Raw genomic sequence first — 23,751 nt, forward strand, 5'->3', positions numbered from 1 at the left:
GGTGGAGCTTGGGTTCGTGGTGTCTGTTGGATCCTCAGTATTTTTATTGGGTTTGTTAAGACGTAACACAGATAGATAATATATAGAAATTAACTCCAATTACGTTTGAAAGTAAGGGATAGATTTCCCCTCAGAGTGGTATCCATGCACTTGCCCGCCTAGGGGCCCGGTTGAGTTTGAGGACTAGGCCTCATTTATATTGGGCCGGTGGATTGTGGCCCAAAAAAGCCCGCCAGCTCTGGGCCAAAGCATCAGGTGCCTCAGCCGGCCTCCGGGCCTGAATATAGGTTCGTGGTTGGAATGGGGGGGTGGGCAATCTCCGGGGAGGAGTCGGAGATCTCCTGCTCCTCCAGATCCCACAAAAATGATGAGGTAATTAATTACCTTTCAGATCCTCTTTGGTTCCACCGCCATCTGAAGCTGGTCAGAGCTTCCACAGTGTACACTTCGGCCAGTTTAGGATAAAAATGGCAGTCGGGGTCCTGTTGACATCACAGGAGCGCGGTTTTCATTTTAAATGGGCCTACCACCTGATGCCGGGGGCTGCTCCAGCCGCCCAGTGACACGACCGGTGAGCATTGCCGTGGCCACAGCGGCAGTGGCAATGGGGCAGTAGGTCATTGCCCGCCATTTTCGGGCACTACTGCTCCATTTCCACCAGGCGGAAGGGGTGAAAATTCAGCCCTAGCTGTCTTGTTCAACTTTTCTGCCAGTCATATCACCTGTAGTTGGTATTCATTGAAAGCAAAAGGTGTCACAAAATTGACAAAAGGCCTCATGTGGGCACCTGCTTACATCCCTTTGGTAATTTAACTTTACAGGAAAGGGGGGAATGGACAAGATAACAAATATGTTTTAAATCAAGGTAGCGGCATAAATGTTTTAGAAATGTCTGAACCCCAAGTGTTAGCGATACTTTGATTCATGCTTTGATTTTCCAGAGTTATCAGAGATGAGTACAACAGGCAGAAAAATCAGTGTACAGTTGGCCTTTGGTTTTACTGTCAGGTACAATTCCTTTACGTTTTGTTGATATGATAAGGATGGCAGAATAACACAGCCACCCCTCCAGTACCATAACCCCAATGTGTGCTATAAAATGCCTAATTACTGGTGATAATTGCTAACTAGTCAGAAGCGTGCAAACAGAACAATCCCCAACACATTACCCTCAGTCAGAACTGACCGTTATGGCCTGGAAATTCTCTGGGGCCTCTCCCAATCTCCCACTGTAACTTTGGGGGGAGACAAGCAGAACGGCGAGGGAAATGGTGCACAGATGGATGTTTTCAGCCATTCTCACCATTTCTCTGGGAGGTCCACCGATCTGCCGTTGAAGTTACAGCCGAGAATTTGGAGAACGCCTGCAGAATTTTGGTTTTTACTTCAGGCCCCATCACCAGAGCAGATCTTTTGTAATGTGGCAGATTACCAGCAGGCCATCTTTTGATTAACAAAACAAATTTATCTGAGGGAAGTACTTCTAGCCCTTTTTTCTCTCTTTCCCTTCCCACCAAAAATATCTTCCTTCCTCACTGTACCAGCCTCGATATTATTTGTAAATGCTTGTTTGTGGCCCATCTGTTTCCACACACTCCACGTACAGGATTTCTATGGGGACCCTGTCATAATCATCGATTGTTTATTGCATTTTAAATAAACTATTTTCTGATTGTGATACAGTTTTAATCTTTTCAACATTTATAAATATAAACCATTCAGTTACAGTTTTATACTTGTAGATCATAACAAAAGTGCAGGTCACTATTTAAATAAGTTCTACAGCTCTTTACATTTTCAGTTCATTCCCATTATTAAAAAGATTTCCCCCTCCAGTGTCATTCACTGTAGCCAGGTCCAAATCTCAGTAGTAGTGCTCTGCACCAATGAACTGCTGTGCAAGACATTCAACAGTGGTTTATCCACCAAATTTCCCTTTGTCCTTGTCAGGAAGTGCTTGGTACCTGCTCTGTACCTTTTCCCGATGGGCCAGCCAGGATTGGAAGCTTGGCTGCAAGAGGATTCCAAGTCCTACTGTTCGATGGCGTGCGGTTTTAATAAATCAACCCACTGGAACCACCAGTTTGTTTTATTTTAGCAAGAAATATAATTTTCCTTTTGATTAAATGTAACCTTGTCATGGTTTAATGGGAAGTTATTTTTACAAAGATAGATGTTTGCGGGTTTCTCCTTGAGGGAGAAAACGTAAAGCACAACAAATGAACACAGGAATTTGGCAGGAAGCATAAAATCAGTTGGTCTTCCCAAAGCAAATTACAGACCCTGTCAGTTGGTGTACAGGAAAGGGTTTTAATTTTGCTATGTTTTCATAGAAGATTTTGCAGTTGTACAACAAACAGTAACCCTTCATGTAATAATTACAGTGTCACCATTTGATATCTCTTGGCTGTTAATTATCATCTTGACATCACCATAGTATATTTTGTACTATTTTCAATCTAAAAAAATATACACTTTGTCGTAAGATCAAACAAACCAAGTTTCTGTTTACTTTTGGCTTTTATGGCTCTATCGGTAAAATGATATTGAAGTAATGAAGAAATGGGAATTACATCTTCTTCATTGAAATGTTTTGAAAATTTTTTAATGAATTAATCTGATAGCTTCTCCTTGATGTACAGGTCAAGAAACAGCTACCTGCCCTAACAACAACACCAACAACCACTTGCATTTATATAGTGCCTTTAACGTAATAAAATGTCCCAAGGCGCTTCACAGGTGCGTAATCAGACAAAAATTGACACGAAGCCATAGAAGGAGATATTAGGACAGATGACCAAAAGCTTGGTCAAAGAGGTAGGTTTTAAGGAGCATCTTAAAGGAGGAGAAAGATGTGGAGAGGCAGAGAGCTTTAGGGAGGGAATTCCCGTGCCCAGGGTCCAGGCGACTGAAGGTGCGGCCGCCAATTGTGAGGCGAAGGAAGTGGGGGTGTATCAGCAGCCAGAGTTGAAGGAACATGCGGGAAATTCCTGTGTTCGTTTGTTGTGCTTTACGTTTTGTCCCTCAAGAAAAAACCCACAAACATCTATCTTTGTAGAAATAACTTCCCATTAAACCATGACAAGTTACATTTAATCAAAAGGAAAATTATATTTCTTGCTAAAGCAAAACAAACTGGTGGTCCAGTGGGTTGATTTATTTAAACTGCACGCCATTGAACAGTAGGACTTGGAATCCTCCTGCAGCCAAGTTTCCAATCCTGGCTGGCCCGTCAGGAGAAGGTACAGAGCAGGTACCAAGCACTCGGAAAGACCATGGAGGGATTTGAACACAAGGCACAGAAGAAGCAGCACATGTGGCGATCCAGAGAGTTGGTTACCTGAATGGTGAGCTGCAGAGGTGGTCTTTAGTCAGCGATACCTTCCCTGTGGCAACTGAGATAACATCTGCTCTTGGTCTCTATCCCATTGGCTGCTTCCAAGCTCAATGGGAGAAATCACAGGAATGAAATGCTAAATGGTCACAGAGCCATAAGACAGATGACAAATGAGCTGCTTGGCCATGTCCCCCTCAATCCTGGCATGGAGCACCATGTCCAATTCCACAGGCAGCAGTACTTGAAAAGGGATTTCACTTTGATGTGCAGACTGTATGTGAATCATGATTTAAGATTTATGTACGTTAATGGCTCTGTCCTCAGAAATACCCATGATTCATACATTCTCTGTCAATCCAACATTCCCGAGCGATCGCAATCAGGGTAAGAGGAGTGGGAAGCCCAGGGCAACAGAGGTTTCCTTGTGGAACACTCCTGCTTCTCCTGGCCCACAAGGAAACCTTAAAAAAAATTAAAATCACCTCTCTTCTGGGCCTGCTGTTCCTTGGCGCCTGGCATTCTTGGCAAAGCTGAATGCACAACACGAAGTAAAAATAAGGTCTGGGTCTGAATGACGTCATCAGACCCCAACTTTTACGTCTCAGTGAGGACCTTGCAGGGGCGGGGAGGGGGGTGGATGGAGGAGGGAGGCTTGAAGGGCCTGACAACTGTCCAAAACACGCCTGTTAAAATGACGTGAGGCCGGCGACAAGACGGTGAGTGGCATGTTGTCGTGATTTTAAACCCTTGCGTGTCCCATTCTCAACAGGGTTAAAATAGGGACTAATTCTCTCGTCCAACATGATTCTAGTCTAATTATTCTATCTTGATTGGGATAGGATTTTACAGCTGCTCTTCCTGATATTGACCCCTCCCCCCCCCCCACCCCCACCCAAATGAAGAAACAAAAACTATCTGGAGAATATTCAGCACTTATTTGTGACTGTGATATAAGTGCCTTTGGTGGTGATGTGTTGTTTTATACGTTTTGTACATTAAGAATTTGAACAATTGGAACCATTGTCTCTTCAGCAAAGGTAAGAAACTTTTATATTAAATTAATAAAGTTCCAATTCCTGAGTCATTCAAAGAAGTAATCTTTTTCTCTCTGAATGCCAACGTGTATTTTGTTTAAAAGATAGCAAATGCTCAGATTAATGAAGGGCACATTTCTCTTTTTTTACTTACAAAAATTCTGTGTAATAATAAGAAAAAAAACACTTGGGGCAGAACAACAAAATCCAGTATGATTAGCTGTGAACTAATACTGTAACAATGTTAGGAGCTGGAGTTACAGCATGTGCATGTAATAAATGTGATCTGGTGGCACACTTCCTTATAAAAAGATGGCTCACTTGGGATTAGGATTGCATTCTTTGGCATGCTTGTGACTCTTGGATGCTTCCTAGCAGATTAACTTTTTTTTTGTGACTTTTTGGCAAAGGATATGACTTGTGACTTTTGTTTCCAATAAAAATGATCTTCAAAGCTGAGCTGGGTTTTATGACTCCTTTATTTATTTTTTATTGCAGCAGGAGTAGTAAAATGTGATGCTAAAAAATAACTACAGCTAAAAGATTGGATTTAATAGTTGAATGGAAACTAATGTTTTATACCTGCACTGCTATATTAGTTATGCTGCCGTGCTGTGGCAAATATCCAGATATGCTGTGTTGTGTTTGCTGAAGTATCTCGTTTTTACAGGGATCTTTAGGGAGGAATGTATATAAGTTAAATTGATTTCATCTGTAGTAAGAATGCTGGTGAACAAGCTTGTCCAACTATTTGTGGGTAGCATGAGACTGAAAGATATATTCACGTATGCTTCTGTTTGACATGGGAACGACATTTAGCATCAGATTTCTGTAGATAATTGATATAGTGCACCCAAGTTAATAAAGTGGGGAGTGCTTTTACGTGAGAGAAATGCAGCATTAATTTAGACTGAAGAATGGTCTGTCCCGGCTGTGCTTTGCTATAGGTTAAGACACGAAACCCTGTTGAGGCAAACACTGTGGATAAGTTGATCGAGTGATTCAGTGCATTGAACAGTTTGTGCGCTGGTGTGCAGTCTCCTCGTTTAGATATGTCAGACAGATGCAACAAAGTTAGGGCACTTTCTCTGAAGGACGGAGAGCAAATTTGAGGAAAAGTCACGTTGTAGTAGGTGCTTCATAGTAGCTGATTCAATAATGAAGTAGACATAGGTTTGATGAGGTGTTGTCCGTCCAATTCTTCAATGGAGGATTAGTATATGACTGAAGAAATGGGAGAATTTATGAATTAAAAAGTGAACAGTTTTTTAAAAATTCAGATAAGCTATTGCTGATGACCTGTTTTACATTCCCCATTGGTTGCAGTTTTAGATCCTTAGACAACACACATGAGCTGCATGTGCGGAATATTAAAAGTCCCAGAAGTGATTTTCCTTTCATCCTTGCACTACATTAAAACAGAAGCTAAACAACAAATACTCCATGAACAGCCACACTATCACTAATTAGCTCTAAGGCTAAAGTAATCCCTATACAACAACAACTACTTGCATTAATAGGCACCCTTAATGTAGAAAAAACATTCCTAGGCGCTTCACAGAGGCATAAGCAAAAAATGATTACTGAACCAAAGAAGGACTTGGTCGATGAGGTGAGGTTTAATGAGGGTCTTAATGGAGGAGAGGGAGGTGGAGAGGTTTAGGGAGAGAATTACAGAGGTTGGGGCCGGGGCAGCTGAAGGCACCGCCACCAATGTAGAGCGAAGGGAGGAGGGATACACAAAAGCCAGAGTCAGAAGTATGGAGAATTTGGGGGATGAGGAGGTTTGTAGGGCTGGAGAAGGTTTACAGACATAGGGAGGGGCAAGGCCATGAAGGGATTTAAACACAAGGTTAAGAATTTTAAATTTAGGGCGTTGGAGGACCAACAGCCAATGTAGTTCAGTGAGGATGGGGTAATGGATGAACGGGGCTTGGTGCGAGGTAGGATAGGGACATCAGAGTTCTGGATGAGCTGAAGTTTATGGATGGTGGAGGACCCAGGGCTAGACAGGATAGAATTGGAATAGTCGAGCCTGGAGGTGACAAAGGAATGGATGAGGATTTGCGCAGCAGATGGGCTGAGAAAGGGAGGAGGCAGAAATGTTAGAGGCCCGAGGCTCACCATTTACTAGGCCGCATCCATGTCAGGAAAACCTGAGCAGAGCAGGCCCGACACCTTGGGGCAGCCCAATTTGACAGAGGGTTCCTAAAACAGGCGTTAGGCCTCCATTAATATATACAAGGGACCTAATGCCCGTTTTAGGCAGCTGCCACGGATGCCTGAGAAATGGCCTGATCCAATATCAGGTTGGACATCTTTCAGGTGTCCTTGGGCCGCAGGATATTGATCCCCGAAATTGGCCAGTAAAACTGGCGCAACGAGGTCCAATTTCTAACCCACTATTCTCATCACTTCAACTACTACAGAGGGAATCATTAACAAAAACTGGAAATTAGGTCTCTTGGTAACTCAGTGAATAAATGTATTATGTAATACTGCTTTGAGCTGTACAGAGTAAGAAGGTTCTAGGTTTGATCCTAGGCTTGTGCTGAATTGGCTAATTTTAGCTGAGGGGGTTATGGGGATCGCTGTAATTGGTCTCAGTGCTTCTAGATTAGAAGCAACAAAAATAAGTCTGGGTTCCTGTTCGTAATTGACGTTGAAATACTCCTGCAATTACAAATTGTTTTATAATAAACTTCCTACATTACAACAGTGACTACACTTCAAAAGTACTTCATTGGCTGTAAAAACACTTTGGGATGTTCTGAGGTTGTGAAAGGCGCTATATAAATGCAAGCTTTTTTTTCCTTTCTTTTTACATTTTGCACTGTCCTACTGGGATGAAAGATCCATTTTATTCTTTCATACTTTAAAGTGCACTGATTATTTTATCACCATTTTAGATCTTGAAATTCAGAGTTCCTGTGTAGTACTCATTGGGACAGGAATCGGCAAATCAACAGTGCGTGCCACTCCATAGATTTATACTAACCTACTAACTCGGGCACTTCCTCAAATAGGAAGCGGAGAAGAGCCCAACGTCAGTTCAAGGGAAGCTAGGACCCTGGGAGAAATGAGAGGATTGATCTCTCCCATCGACCAATCAGATTGCAGCATTTTTGATAAGCTGCGTTAACTGACTCGGCAGGCTTGGAGCGTGAAACCAGGAAGTGAAAGGTACAATATTAAAATCAATGTAAAAACAGTTATAGATGGCGAAAAAAAAGGGTAAGAAATAATTGAATTAAAGAAAAGAGACAGAAAGGAAAAGTTTTTTAAAAAGTTTAATTTTTTAATTTTTAGAAAAACATTTTTTAATGACCAAAAACTATTAAAATAACGAGTAATGAGACTCCACATTTTTAAAAATTAATTTTTAGTTGTTTGGAAGTCATTAAGACTTACCGCACTGTTAAAACTTAGTTTAGACCTGGTATTTTTAAGCTTACCTATTTTGAGGCAATATTAATTACTTTCCAGTTGGACAGATGAGCAAGTTGGCGCTTTTTCAATGATTTCATTAATTGCAGTGGGCGATAACCCTTTAATTCGAAGCTGTCCAATCCCCGGCGAACCAGTAGGAGCAAGTTCCAGATTTCCGGTTTCACGACGCATGTTTGAACGCTGGAACTTGCTCCTCCATTTTGCCATGAACAATGGTGAGTGCTGTTGAGCTCACTGTTATTTTGCAAGCAATTTCTGCCCCATTAAAATTGAATAGTGAAGTCAACCTATACATTTTATAAAACAACTTTTACCAATATTCTGTGACCGTACCTTTTTTTCTCCCTGCTTTTTTCCCCCAATTTTCCGCTCCCTAATCCTCTTCTAAAAGTGCTGACTCTTTGCTGCCGTTCCACAGGCATCTTCCAGTATCTTGTCCAAATGGGCATTTTTATATGTGAGCCTTGGTGGCTTCCCGATTGTGGAGACATCACAGCTGAGCTCGATCCTGATTTCACCTGGCCTCCACACACGAGCATTTCTAGCAGGGATTGCTGGATAGTGACCAGGAGTAGAAACCTTGACTGATTTTTTTTCCCTCCTTTAATCCAAGGTTGCTGAGGTCACTTGTAGTGCTCTACCAGCCTCTGGGGGAAGATCAGCTGATGCAGCACAGGTCAGGGCTTGATTTTGAGAGCCTCCTGCTCTGTATGAGTTCAGGTACTCAATTGTCTTAACTGTGGGGAGGCTAGGTCACAACATCATGTGTTATGATTTCTTACGAGAAATACACCAAATATAGTGAATCTTCCATGATGGTACCCACAGTGCGTCACAGAATAAACTGTTTTATTGTATGTAATGCCCAATGTGTAATTACATAATATGAATCACTGAAAAGCTTAGAAGTAACATGGACAATTTACCAACTCTGCAGCAAAATGAATGAACTCATTTCAAGATCCCTGGGGAGGCTGATTCATTTTGGGGTCAGGCCAAAGATCAAACAGGACATAACAAGCACACATTGTGCAAGGGAGGGAGTTGTTGTTGAAGTAACCTTGGTGAGTTGCTACAGTGCATCTGGTAGATTATACATACTGCAGATACAGTGCACCGATGGTGGAGGGGGTGGATATTGAGTCCATTGGCAAGAGCACCGATCAAGAAAAAACTGCTCTATTCTGGATGGTGTCGAGCTCTTGACTTTTGACCCATTGGGCAAGTGATAAATATTCCATCACACTCTTTACTTGAGCCTTGTTGATGTTGGATAGGCTTTGATGGGTCAGGAGGTGAGCTACTTATCAAGAATACCCAATCTCTGCATTATTATTGTAGCCATATTGTTGATATGTCCAGCTTCTGGTCAATGGCAACCCCTAAGACATTGATGGCAAGGGAATTGGCAATGGTGATGCCATAGAAGGTCCTGGGGAAATGGCTGGGTTCAAGATGGTCATTAACTGGCAATTATGTGGTGCAAATGTTACCTGCCACTTGTCAGTCCAAGACTGGATGCTATTCAGGCCCTCCCATATGTTGGCATGGGCTGCTTCATTACTAGAGAAGTAATGAATCGAGCTGAAATCTGTAGAATCATCAGCAAACAGCCTTCCTTCTGACCTTGTGATAGAGCAACTGAAGATGATAGGGCTGAGAACGCATCCCTGAGGAACTCCTGCAGTGATGTCCTGGTGCTGTGACAATTGATCTCTGACAATCATAACCTTCTTCCTGTGTGTCAGGTATGACTCCAGCCACTGGAGCATTTTCCCATTGACCGTAGTTTTGCTAGAACTCCTCAGTGCTGTACTCGGCGAAAACAAATTGAGTGACTTGATTGGGCGGTTTAGTGCGGATTCCTTATTCCTAATTGGTAATATTGTCCTTTGATATGTGTCTGGATATTTGAGCAAATCAATGTGGCTAATTTAAAATAAAGTGGTTATTTAAGCCAATCATTAAGGTGTGAAGTACAACATTAAAATGTATTGTACACATTAAAGCTGTGATGCATAACAGACAAAAGACTTTTCATTATGTAAATCTATTTTTGCATACGGTAACTTATGTGGATTTTTCTAAAATACGTGCCCTTGAAAAACATATTAGGATGTATTGAAACAGTTAATACATTTAATTGAAGTGCAGGTTCTATAAGGCAGATGGGACAGGATTATTTACTTTTGTACATTTTGTGTCATTTAAAAACTTTCTGCGAGGTACTGCATTTGTTTAAATAGCAAAGAACTGCAATTTTCGATGATTGATTACTACATTAGCTTTTTAGGATGGATGTCATCTTAGTAGAGTGATGTTTTCAGCCTATCCCCATCCCATGCCCCATCACTTTGTACAACATACCTAATATAGTCCCACATGGTTACATTATATATGCTAGCCTTGTGGCAACACTTGTGGGAAGATTACTCCATTGGCATCTGAGACATCTAATTGAAGGGGTGAAAAACTTAAAATGGTGCACGCCTAATGTGACTTAACATCACCATTAACTGGCCGTTGTTCAGGCAAAGGTCAATCATACTGTCGTGCAGAAATGTCAACATGCAGCTGGGAGGAAAGCTATTTTATTAAAGGAAGGGAGGAAAGGTGCTTTCATTACAAAGCAATTCTCCCATTTCAGGCCCTCCTTATAATTTTATTTTGTTTAAGTAGTCCTTATCCCGGTTAGTACACATTTTTTTCCCAAAAAATATACTTTATTCATAAAATTTGCAACAATACATACAATGCAGTTCTCATATCACATTCCAAAAGTACACAATACAAATTATACAATTTGCAGGTTACATTAAGTACAGTTCAATGAACACATTGTACATAATCACAGTTTACCTCATTGCATCACAGTCAATACAGATTATTGATTACAGATTCATTACAGGTACATTACATCAATTTGAATTTTAAATTCTGCCTGAGGTGGTTTTTCCTGATTGCAGCCCCTCGGTATACAATGGCGGGAAGGCTGTAAACGGTTGCCTTTCCCCACGGAGCCTTTGCGGTGGCCGCACCCAGCTTCAGTGCATCCCTGAGCACGTAGTTCTGGACCTTGGAATGTGCCAGTCTGCAACACTCGGTCGAGGACAGCTCCTTGCACTGGAAGACCAGCAAGTTTCGGGCAGACCAAAGGGCGTCTTTCACCGAGTTGATGGTCTTCCAGCAGCAGTTGATGTCTGTCTCGGTGTGCGTCCCTGGGAACAGCCCGTAGAGCACAGAATCCTGTGTTACGGAACTGCTCGGGACGAACTTGGACAGATACCACTGCATCTCTCTCCAGACCTTCTTTGCAAAGGCACGTGATGGATGTGCTCTCCAAAATGGGGTTTGGGGAGAGAATCCGCAAATGGATCCAACTGCTCTACACAGACATCAGTAGTGCAGTTTCAATCAACAGGTGGGAATCAGAAAGCTTTCCGATCAAATCTGGAGTCAGGCAGGGCTGTCCTCTCTCCTCTGTCTTGTTCGTGTGTTGCATCGAATCCTTTGTTGAGTCCATCAGGAGGGATGCAGGCATAAGAGGGGTGACGATCCCAGGCAGTGGAGGCACTCAGGTCAAGGCCTCCCTGTACATGGACGACGTCGCCGTCTTTTGCTCGGACCAGCTGTCGGTCCGCAGATTGATGAGCATCTGCGACCAGTTCGAACTGGTCTCGGGGGCCAGGATAAATCGTACCAGGAGCAAGGCCATGTTCTTTGGGAACTTGTCCAACCGATCCTTTGTCCCCTTCACCGTCAGGTCGGATTACCTGAAGGTGCTGGGTATCTGGTTCAGGGGGGCTGGGGCGTGCACCAAGAACTGGGAGAAGCGTATTGCCAAGGTCAAGCAGAAACTGGGACTGTGGGATCGACGATCCCTCTAGATCGTGGGCAAGAACCTGATCATCAGGTGCGAGGTGCTCTCGGTGTTGTTGTACATGGCGCAGGTCTAGCCCATACCTCGCTCCTGCGCCGCGACAGTCACCTGAGCCATCTTCCGCTTTATCTGGAGATCAAAAATGGACGATGTACAAATCTCTGGAGAAAGGGGGGAAAGGCGTGCCCAACATGGCCCTCATCCTGATGGCCACCTTTGTGTGCGGCTGCATCAGCTGTGCGTAGACCCTCGGTACGCAAACACAAAGTGTCACTACATGCTGAGGTTCTACCTGTCCCCAGTGTTGAGAAGGATGGGCCTGGCCACGCTGCCACGGAACGCTCCATCCAGTTGGACCGTTCCGCCCCACCTGTCCTTCGTGGAAAGGTTTGTGCAGAGAAACACCTTTGACCACAAGGCGATCAGCAAGTGGTCCGCACGTAACGTCCTCGAGACCCTGCGGGAAAAGGAGATGGTGGATCCTGTCGGTTGGTTCCCCGAGCAGACTATCAATGTCATTTGGCAGAACGCCTCATCACCAGAACTGTCAAACAAGCACCAAGACCTAGCTTGGCTGGTGGTGAGAAGGGCCCTTCCCATCAGATCCTTCATGCACTCCCAGAGTCTCAGCGCCACCGTGCGCTGTCCCCGAGGAGGCTGCGGTGGAGACGAGACCGTCACCCATCTCCTTCTGGAAAATAATTGCAGTACAATGCTCATGGAGAGCTGGCAGTTTGGGTCTGCTCTCCTGGGACTTCCTTTCAGCTCCGTTGAATGAATGTGGGTCAGTATCCTCCCTCTTCCTGCATACCAATCATGTATTCCAATCCAGAGATGCTAATTATTTTGTGGTTCATTATCACCTAAGCAAAGAATTACAGAACATGAACAATTATATTCATATACATCAGTGAGTCACGGCCGAGCACATTAGATACAGATTAGTTCACAGTGTGTAAATACAAAGAATATTCTACAACCTTTCCGTGTTTGAGCAGAGACTCCTCAGGGAGTCAGTTATCAGCAGCAGCTGATAATGTGTACATTAAAATCAACTGATTTAAATTGTCTATACTCAGGAATCATCCCATCAGTTATTGGAGCATGGTAAATTAGAACAGATTGATCTTTATGGGCCAGAATTTACTGTCAAAATAACAGTGAGGTTAACGGCGCTCACCATTATTCATGCACAAATCGCACAGCAACTTCAGGCGAGGGCAGATGCGCCAAACACGAAAGTCCGGAAATTGCTGTCCGAGTTGCGCCGTTCCACCGTTAGCTTTGCTAAAAAGGCATCTCGCTGTCTGACTCACCATTCATATACATTGAACGGCGTAAAGTTCCTGTACTTGTATGGTAGACACAAACTAAACTCGCCACAGAAAGTTAGGGCTTGTCCATTTCAGTCTAAGTACCCTTTTTAACAGTGTGATAAGTGTAAATTACTGCCAAACAACCTCTCTGGCACTGAAAATTAACTATTACAAGTGTGGAGTCTCATTCCTTTAGCTTTTAACTGTTGTTGGAGATTTTTTAGAAAACATTTAAATCTAATTTTTTTTACTTTTTGTTTCTGTCCCATTTTTCTCTCACTCTTAATCCAATCTTTCTTACCCTCTCTCTATTTTGCATTCTGTACCTGATTTGACATTGAATTCACTATTCTAACTTACAGCTTCTAGTTCAGACTCGGTGACATTCCTTCAAACTGATTGGTTAAGGAGATACGCGGTTGCTTGCCCTGTTCACTCAGGTCCCAGATGCCCTGTAGAGGGCGCCGAATCATTTCCCTCTCCCACACCCAGTAACATCCAGTGCAAGGTCGCATGGAAATTAAACGGGCAGGGGCAAGTCTAACTAATGTCGGGTGCTGCTCGGTGACCAGCTGCAGCAGATTCTGGCCCAATGTGTTTAAGAATCTGCCATTGATTGACTCCCTGAAGAGTCCCACTAAATCACTCTGTCCAATATTGCACTCTCCCAGGCTCTCAGTGTTATTTTTACTGGAACAACACACACTTCCAACTTAATGAGAGGCTGCAGCACAAGAATTCCAGTTTCAGCCCTCTAGGAGATAAATGACCATTGAATACAGCTGATCATATGGATACTCCAGGGTTATAATGTTTTGTGAAGTCATTGGGAACCAAATATTTTGATTTTATATTAATCAACAAACTGGGTTTGAGGGATAGTTGTAGCAAGAAAATAAAAGGATGAGCATGAGAAAATTGAACACGGGATGCAAAGAACATGCAGTTTGGTTGAGTGTGTGAATGTGTGCGCGTCTGCGAGCGACAGAGAGATTGAGAGATACATTTTGAGCAGTCTTGCTCCTCCAATGTTTAATTTAAGTCAATGCCTGTGCTCTTACCTCCATATAAGTCTATGCCTGACCTGGGAGTTCTTGGTGGTGTTACTGTTTACAAAGAGGGGGAATGTTAATTCTTAAGCATTACATAGGACAAAATTCACCATTTGATGGCAACCCTTCAAATTTATTAAACTTTCCTCAGATATTTATCAAATATTTAGCGAGAACAAGTTATTTGCTTGTGCTGAAAGGGTCAGCGATGCTTTGAACTTGATTTGTATTCAAAAGTTTATATTAAGTTCACTATTTTTGTCTAAGTGATTTTCTATATTAAAACTGAATTCAAATGTTGCACAGGTCCTCCTGGTGAAAGAGGAAACGATGGATCTCCTGGCCAGGATGGTATGTAAACACATACATGAAAAAAAGCAAATATCAGAATTCCCTGTCTGAGGATATATTTAAGAAAAATAAATAGTAATAACATGCTAATCTAATTTTACTTTTCAATTCATTGTGTTTTCTGTCCAAATTTCCATAAATACCTCCAGCTGTGAGAGAAGCAAGTTGTCCTCAGGCCCCTCTGCAGTGTCCTGTACCTAGATTTCTCTACAGCTTCGTTAGTGACACAAATACTTTCATTGGCTAAAGTTTTTGTCTATGTTTGCAAAGCTTCAAAAAATGTTTAAGTGCTTCCTTGGAGAAGGAGCAGTGGGCTCTGCAGGGACTTTTACATCAAATATTTCTGCAAATGCCTCATTGCAGAGAAATGGCTTCATTGCCACATTTTTAATCGGAGATTTGTAGTTAATGTCGTGGTTTTATTTCCTGGCATGTTGCATAGTGTTTTATAGCATGTGAGTTACATCTCTTTTCCTATTGTGCGATTTTAAGAATTGCTTTCACCTTTCAAGTCACAGTCTTGCATGATCAAATCTTTAACTGTTTAATTTAGAGACATCTAGAAGGGTTAGCTCCCATGGTGGCTTAATAAGTAACTATTACACCCAGTTTGGTACTGAGCCATACGCTCTAAGAAAGTCTTGAGTTCAATCACTGGTCTGCTGAGTTAGCTGATTTTAGCCAAGGTGATATTGAGGTGCTACAATCGTCTCTGGACTAGGGAAGAAAAAAATGAGTCCAGGTTCCTGCTTCCCACTCACTGTCCAGTGAACCCTGCTGGAAAGTGTTTGTGTGGTGCGCTACTTAAGGAGAGGCCTTAGGTGCCTCACACAGTCAGAGTCTAGGCTCACACATTAAGAATGCTCCCTTTGGTGAAGCAGCAGAGAGGGAGAAAAGGGTAAGACAAAAAAAATGATATTTACAGGATGGTAATTGACAGAGCACTATAGGGCTCATTGAGACTCATAATTCAAAGGCTGACTGAATATATGTAAAATAAAATACCCTACATGATTAAATTTGTATATTACAATTTAAATTACATACATTATATTCTGAGACTGAATGTGCAGCATCTACCCCAAAATTAGTAGTCCTCCAACCACAATGCTGGGACTAGGGAAGTGAATTATCTCAGAAAAGTATCTAATTTCTGTATAAAGTAGAATATTAAAATTCAAAATTCAAATCTTGCACCCCGATAACAGAGATTTTGTGATTAAATACAAAAATGGTTCCTCCAAAGTGGGAATTGGAATTTAGTTGGGATAAATGCACATACAATAAGAGCTGGGGTGCAGTTTTTACATGGGTATGACTAATGAACCAGATCTTATGGAAAGGCATAAGTGGTAGTTACCCGGATAAATCAATGGGCTGACAAAATAAGCTCGCAGTGTGTAGAGTTATCAGCTCACTTCCTCTTCCAAATATTACTTATTTCTTTGTCCCTATTGTTAGGTCTTTCATATTCCTGTTTTGACTTCCTATTTTGTGCACCATATCCAGATAAGGGGGGATGCCAATAACCTTGCTTTTGTGACAACTACTGAGAAGAGTGGTCAAAAGTAATTATCCTCCAGTTCTTCCTCCTTTGCTGTGTAGGGCACCTGGCCTTCACTCTGCCACTCTCTTATGGCAGAGTCAAGATCAAGAAGACTGTGGAGAATCGTAGACACAAACCAACATCCTACTACTATCCAGTGGTCATTTGGAGCACTATGCACTGCATTACCTACAAAGTTTCACTAATGGCAGTAATAATTATTCTCCTCTCCAAAATGTTCCTCTTCAAAAATACCTTTTAAATATTCAGTTTTCTCCACTCCAATTGCTATGGCATCGTTAATCTCAGTATATGTTGCTGTGTATATGTAATCATGGTATACAATATATGCACTATTCAGTCCATATGGAACTTTGATAATCTCCTATGATGAAGGAAACTCCCCTGGCAAATAATCAAGAGTCCCATTTAATTAAATTGTAATGGAATAAAGGATGAATTCTGCTACCTAAATAACAATAATGTGCAACCTGTGCTTACGGTCATGCACAGGACAGGCCCAATTAGCCATAATACATAGATGGCTGCTCTGTGCGGGATCCTGGGAAAATAAACACATTTTTATAAAACGGGATTCCGTTAAGTTCCTTACTGTAAATCCTGCAGTGGTATTTTGTTACATTTATTGTCTGTTGATTGCCATCCAAATCTAAAGAAAATGTTTTGTCAGTACAGTACCTGTATGTTGACAGAGTTCAGGGAGAGCAATACTCTTCAGTGTGTTCTTGGCCACAATGTGTGACATTGAAATAAGTCAGCTGTTTAAGTTTCCCACAAAAACAGGGAGCCACCACATAGCTCGTGAGTCGGCTAGTGCAGGATATTTGAATCGCATATTTTAATGACGTGATGTGACTGAGAACTCACTGCAGAGCCCTGTTCCCCAGATATTTTGTCAATATACGGGTACTGTACTGACAACATTTTATGTAGATTTCAATGACACTTCAGAGACCAAAGATGTTACATAATGTCACTGGTCATTTTCAATAAAGAACTAACTTTACCACTAATGTCCTGAGTCAACCTCAACTCACACAGAAATCTTTGCGCATAATGAATGTGCAAACAATGAAGGTTGTAATGTATGTACTTTACTATGTAATGAATAAATTTTCTGTGTGTATATATATTCAGCATGTGATTATGCATAATTCATTGTATAGCATGGGAGAGAGCCTTGCTTAGCCTTTGGGAATTTGACATATGCCGCCCAGGGAAGATTCCACAGACATTTTTCATCTGCTTTCTTCCAAATCAATTGCAATTCCTGGACATATGATGGTTTTGCCGCATTTCCTTGCAGTTGAGTGTTGTTTCAGATTGTGTTTGTTCACTGCCGGATTCATGACTTTTCAGCAAGCACCTTGAAAATATCCGACTTTTGAATATTCTAGACACTTACATATCGGGCCCTTCAAACCTGTGGTACCAGTGAAACTCAAGATTACCAACTCATTAGAAGTTTTGATCTTGCTGGTCTTCTATTTTATTATATTCACCCCATAATCCTCTTCTCCAGGAGGTTTATGTTGAACTACAGTTCAACAGTGACCAAGTACAGATTAATTTAGATTGCTTTAGTGGGATTAATTTTGGATTTCTGTAGCAAAGAGCCAGCACCTGCATGATAGGTTGAATGGCCTCCTTCTGTGCTGTAACTGTCATTGGTTCTGCAGTATTACGTACTGTTCCTTACCCAAGTCGCCATTTGTGAGTTGTAAATAATACAATCTCAGATTTTTAGAACCGTTTTCTCTAGGTGATGTCACAGTAGTTCCTGTAAACTGACCTTCAAATGGAAACTACGCCTTTTCAAAAATTGTCCCTCAGCAGAGGTGTGTAGAGCAAGGATTAAATCACATTACTTCCAGTAATCTGCTTACTCAGTAAAACAGTCTTTTTCTACATTACCAAACTCATTTCATAATGGCAGATATTAAACTCAGGCCAGTTTAAAGATTGCAATCACTAATGTATTTATACAATTGAAGCAAGATATGAATCACAAAAGTTCAACAATTACTGAAAGTACAAGGCCCACATACAATAACAAGGTTCAAAGGGGCTCAACTGCCTTTAGTAAGGAAGTTCTGGTGGAAAAATAAAATCTCTGATACTTGTTGAATAATGTACTAGAAAGCCAAATTCTACAATGCCTTCATTTTCTCATATTAGATTCAAAGTATTGGCATATTGTTTTGTGTCAAAATGTTACTTTCTACATTGTGACATACGTTCATAGAACAAAACAGAGTATACCAGGACACTGGCTTTTAACCACTGAAATCTTTTGAAGTAGAGATTTTCTGACAGGCTTCATAATATTACATGCAGTGGACTAGAGACAAAAACATGAATAATTAGATTATGCCACCATGTAGCTCAAGAAAATTCACACAATCCAATCAGAACATTACACAAACTTGACTATTGTGATGCCATAAGGCATCAATGAGAGCCACTTTAAAGTTTTGAAAAATAGACATTGTCTGCTCTTTAAATATAAAAGAAAATAATTCCAAATGTGTGATAGCGAGCCTAGAAAGTGATTCTGGAGAGTGTCACAGGCAGACCTGATTCTTTCTGATGTTCAAGTACACGAATATCCAGCAGGGCTCATTGAGCAGTGATTTAGAAGTGGGAACATCAGCTGATCCCCTCTTTTCCCCCCCTCCCCCTTATCTTGGGAATGCTTGGGTCAATATTATCAATGAACCGCTGCCCTGGGTTGAGGTCAGCATAGACCAGGGATCAAACCTTTGTTGTCTACATGGTTCAGCAGCAAACTACTTGGCGCATTTACCCACTTGGCAGGGAAGCTGCAATCCTAGGCATTTATACTAGTGAACTGATGGGGGGGGGGGTGGGGAGTTCACCCATTTACCCAGTTAACATTGCATTTATTGATGAGCATGATGGAGTCTTTCTTTCACATCTACTCAATCAGGTCAAAATGCAAGTTTCTTAACTGATATAAAATATGACTTCCATTGTTTTAATAAACAATAAAGTAGAACATTTTTACAACTTCAGTAACGTATTATCCCTTTTTAATTCTCATAAATATTTGCATTCTTCTATTGTCTTGTGTTTTTTTTTAATTTCTTCTTTACTCATTAATTATTCCAGGTCCAAGGGGTGAGCCAGGCATTCGCGGTCCATCTGGAATCCCAGGAACAAAAGGACCTGTGGGGCCACCAGGTCAGTGTTTTCTCCACTACATTTAAAGCCAAACAACAAATTTGCACGTTTTAGGTGTCCGTTTTGATACATTATTAACTAAGTCAATGTAGGAAGGTAATAATAAGCTTTAAGCAAATACAGATGTAAAAAAAATACTTGAGTGAAATATAGAAAGTTGTGGAAAGACAAACTGAAATGATTAATCTGTTTTTTATTTTTCATGCTCAGCTGTGAGGAGCAGTTGAAAGCCAGGCTTGTGCCTAGTGCTCTGCTGACAGATCTCACAGATCTAAGCACTATGAACTTGACAAATCGCTGCTACAGCTTTTTAAACCATTAGATTTGTAGTATGTTCCCAGCTGACACAGAGTAACCACGGTAAAAATAACATTCCTGACTGGAAGTTGAGGTGAAATTATCGCGCTAAAAACATTGGGAGAGATGTATAATGGGCGGATGATCCGATATCACCCATCTTACACTATCACTCAAAGTCAAAGTTACCCTCATTGAGTACAAAACCACTCTCCTGATCAACCCTATGCCCTCTTTTTCAATCAGCTATCTAATTCATTCTACTTACCTTTTCTCCTCTAATGATTTTCTTTCTTTTAAACTCAAATAGTTTTTTTTCCCTCATTTCTTCTATTTATTTTCTTCTGCTTTCCTTTTTAACTTGTTGTTCGTTTCATTGTGCATTTTCTCACATTCACAGTTCCAGTTTTCGGTTTGAATGTTCTTTGCTTTTCTTGATCTGCGTTTTTTGCGTTTCTCTAAACTACTCTTCTATTTTTTTGCTCTCTCTCTCTTGTTTAGGTTACCATTTTTCTTTCTGTAAGTCCACTGTTTTTCTTTGTCTATTTCAGCGGTGTTGGAGATTTACAGGGCTGTATGTGGGAAGACTGTATGCAGTAGGGCTCACTGTAATGTAAGCCTTGCTGCTCCAAAATGGCAGTAATGGACAACTACAGAAAAAGGCTACTTACAATTAAAGTTTAGAGTTATGGAGCATGCATATTAAACAAACCAGAGTGTACTAAGGCCGCAAGTGCCTGAGAACCAGTGCAAAGGCATCAATAAGAGTCATGAAGGGGCTGAGTTTCCACTTCAATGCACCAGCAGCAGAGAGAACAGAAAACTGGGATCAGAGCATTGGCCTAGAAATTGGATGGCACCGTGCCCATTTATTGGACTCGAAACAGGCACCTAAGCCTCCAGTATGGTGGGCAGGAAGTGCACGTTCATTACGAGCTGGAGGTACACCACCTGCCATATTGGTGTCAGCAAAAGAAAGGTATCCAAGGCCCACACCTGAAACAGGCGTTAGGCCCTTTGCATATTCAAATAAGGGGCCAACACCTGTTTGAGGCCCCCTCTGCAATATTGGGTTGCCTTGAACGCAGCTGGCACAAGGCACCACAATTGTGTGGGACAGGCTAGATGGACCAGAAGGCCTTTTCCTATCCGTCATTGTTTGTATGTACCAGGTCTACATGCTTAAAGGATCGATGCAGAATGCAACCAACAAGGTAAGTGTTTAAAATATACTTACCTGAATATGGAGTCAGGAGGAGCTCCTCCCAGCTCCATGTTCAAACCACACGGGTCACTGCCGGCCACTGCTCCCCTCGTTCCTCCCCTCCACCTCCAATTGTGACCTCAATCTCCCCCCACCCCTTGATGGCGACCCACCTTTCCCGATCCCAACCACCGCCACCCTCCCTTCAAGCTACCGCAACCCTCCATCCCGATTGCCCCCCGCCCATATCGCCCCCTGTCCCAGTCCCCTTTAAGCTCTTACCTGAGGGCCGCTGCTGGCGATACAGAGGACTGATCTTTGAGTCCACTTCTCCGGCGAGCTGCCTGGGGACGCCCATCAGGTGTCGGCAACTCTTTGGCTCGATGATAATGAGACCCAATGTTACGTGTGCCTCGGGCCTATCCATTCTGGCCCACTTTAAGCAGCAGCACCAGCACAGTTCTGCTTCTGTTCAGGAAATCCTGACCTCTGTGTCCCCTGGGCTTGATGCAAATCACACTGGGGGCACACCAACTGCATGTAGATGAGGAGACAGCAGAAAACCGTAGGGAATTCCCCTCTGTGCACCCACAGCAGAAAACACCAGATCATCGATATCAGGCCCAAAAAAAATTAAAGGGGAAATTACAACATTTTTCTTCACACAGATCGTGGTTGGAATGTGGAATTCTCTGCTACAAATCATTGCTGAAGCAGAATCCATAAATTCTTTTGAAAGGGAATTGGATAGATTTTTGAAAAACAACTACTTGCATTTATATAGCACCTTTAACTTAGTGAAACATCCCAAGGCGCTTCGTAGGATCGTAATCAGAGAAAAATTGACACCGAGCAAAGAAAGGAGACATTAGGATAGTTGACTTGGTCAAAGATGTAAGTTTTAAGGAGCGTTTTAAAGGAGGAGAAGTGAGGCAGAGAGGTTTGGTAGTGAATCCCAGAATTCAGGGCCTAGACAGCTGAAGGCAAGGCCGCCAATAGTATGGCGAAGTAATTTGGAAAAGAGAGATATTCAACAATATCGAGAATGAGCAGGAATGTGGGACTACACTGGGTGATTCATGTGGAGTAAAAACACCAGTATTGACTTGATGGGATAAATGGCCAGTTTCTGTGCTGTCACATTCCACGATTCCATATTATTCTTAATCCTGGTTCTTACGTTGCAGAAATGAAAAGCCACATGGGCACATGATGGTTTTTTTTAAACACAGACTTGAACCTCGTTCAGCATTGTGCTGGTACTGCTGCTGATACCTCCAACTGGGAGGTTAGGGTGTTCTTAGTCACATACTATGTCATGATGCTATCCACACTGTTCCCGGACAGTCAGCTCAGGTGGAATAAGCTTCTTTGCAGTCACATGCTGTTGTATCCAGCAGCCCATCCTACCACTGACTCAGATGAGGCAAATGAGTGTGAGTGACAGGCAACACTGGGACTTAAATTCATAATCTTTTGCATAAGGGTTAAGCAGTCAGACCTATTGACAGTGGTGTTTTGAAATTTAATGCACCCAGACTGGGCTGCTTGAGTTGATGGAATAGCTGGAATATGGTCTTGTGTTTTTCGCAGTGATGTGATGTGTAAAACATGAAATTTAAATGACATTGTAATATCATTAGACGATGATGTTTAATATACAAATTCATAGAAGCCCCCATTATGAAACATTTTTAAAAAATTTTTTAGAGAAAACCACAAAAACAGGTCTCCTTTGTAATTCTTTTGACAGAATAATGAATGTGCTTTCAGGGAAGTAAGCATTTCTGGATATGTAAATTTTACTCAGCTCCCCATCTAGTATTTTTTTCACTGTGAGCCAGTTTATCTATATTTCCATCTTAACAGAACTGGATCCCATCCAATTCTGCTACTTGTAGATGAGTGTTCTGTTTTGACATTTTTAGGTTAGACCCCACAGTCTTATAAATTAAACCTTTTAGATGAACAAAACCAAACTTCAGTCATAAGTGTACTGAATGTGCTTTTAATTTAACAAAAAATGTGTATAAATACCACTCCTTTAAAAATGACATTAATGCACATAACCATTTCTGTCTGTTGCCTATTTGCAAGAGGATTGATTTATGCTTGTTGGTCGTTGGCAAGCAAGCTTGCTACTACAGACATGTGCTGTCTCCTAACTAGGGTGAGTGTCATAAAAACGTGGTGTGATTGAAGTTATTACAGCTGGGGACCTGATGTTGTAGGGTTTACAAAACAATGCACCATGTTCTTATCTGGTGTACCTGGTTAGTTGTAGTTAGATGCAGGTCAGAGTTGAGGCTGCAACAACATGAATGACTTGACATTAAAATGAATATCTCCCTTTGCTTACATAAATGTTAATTCAGGAGTTTCAAATCCAGTTCGACATGTTAATCTCTGCCAATCTCCTGTCAACTTGGAATTTCCAAGCCATCATTCTTTAATGAACATTGATTTCCAGATGATATAATGTAATTATGAAATCTTTACTAATCAGAAAACATACACAGAGAAACATTATGTATCCAGTCATTAAGCGGTTTAAAATGAGTGGACATAGATGTAAGATTAAATGCAAGAGATTTCGGAGAGCAGGCAGGAGAAACCTTTTCACACAGAGGGTTGTGAGGCTGTGGAACGCACCACCAGAGTTACTGGTTGCAGCAGAGACCAAGTCAAGAATAGGTTAGATAGATGGTTCAAGGAAAGAAGAATAAAGGGATATGGGCACATGGGATTAGGACTACTGCTCGTGTGGAGGATAAACACCAACACGAACTGGTTGGGCCAAACTGCCTATTTCTGTGTAGTAATTTATATGTAATTCTATGTATGTAGGTGTGTCACATCTATAAGGATTATCTCAATAGTTTTCTAAGGCACCTAACATTAAATATTGTGGAATATATATTTGAAGCTGACTTTTTGATTGAGATTCAGTTAAAATGAATTGTATCATAGAGAATGAACTTGTGTTTTAAATAAATATTAGTTCCAATTACATGCTTCTTGGCTCGTGGATAATGCATCATATTTTTGTGATATTGAGT

General features: G+C 41.6%; 1 protein-coding gene across 5 annotated transcripts in view; it reads left to right on the plus strand.

Moving 5' to 3' along the window:
* emid1 (EMI domain containing 1) overlaps positions 1–23,751 on the plus strand; it is a 323,148-nt gene that overhangs the window by 220,955 nt on the left and 78,442 nt on the right. For 3 of the 5 annotated variants that reach the window (XM_068005893.1, XM_068005894.1, XM_068005897.1), the window contains exons 7-8: positions 14,376–14,420; positions 19,120–19,191. In XM_068005893.1, coding sequence (XP_067861994.1) covers positions 14,376–14,420; positions 19,120–19,191 — 117 coding nt within the window. The remainder of the gene's footprint in view (positions 1–14,375; positions 14,421–19,119; positions 19,192–23,751) is intronic. The other 2 variants (XM_068005895.1, XM_068005898.1) reach the window with 1 other exon arrangement.

This window comes from Heptranchias perlo, chromosome 25 (assembly GCF_035084215.1).
Source record: "Heptranchias perlo isolate sHepPer1 chromosome 25, sHepPer1.hap1, whole genome shotgun sequence".
Taxonomy (NCBI): domain Eukaryota; kingdom Metazoa; phylum Chordata; class Chondrichthyes; order Hexanchiformes; family Hexanchidae; genus Heptranchias; species Heptranchias perlo.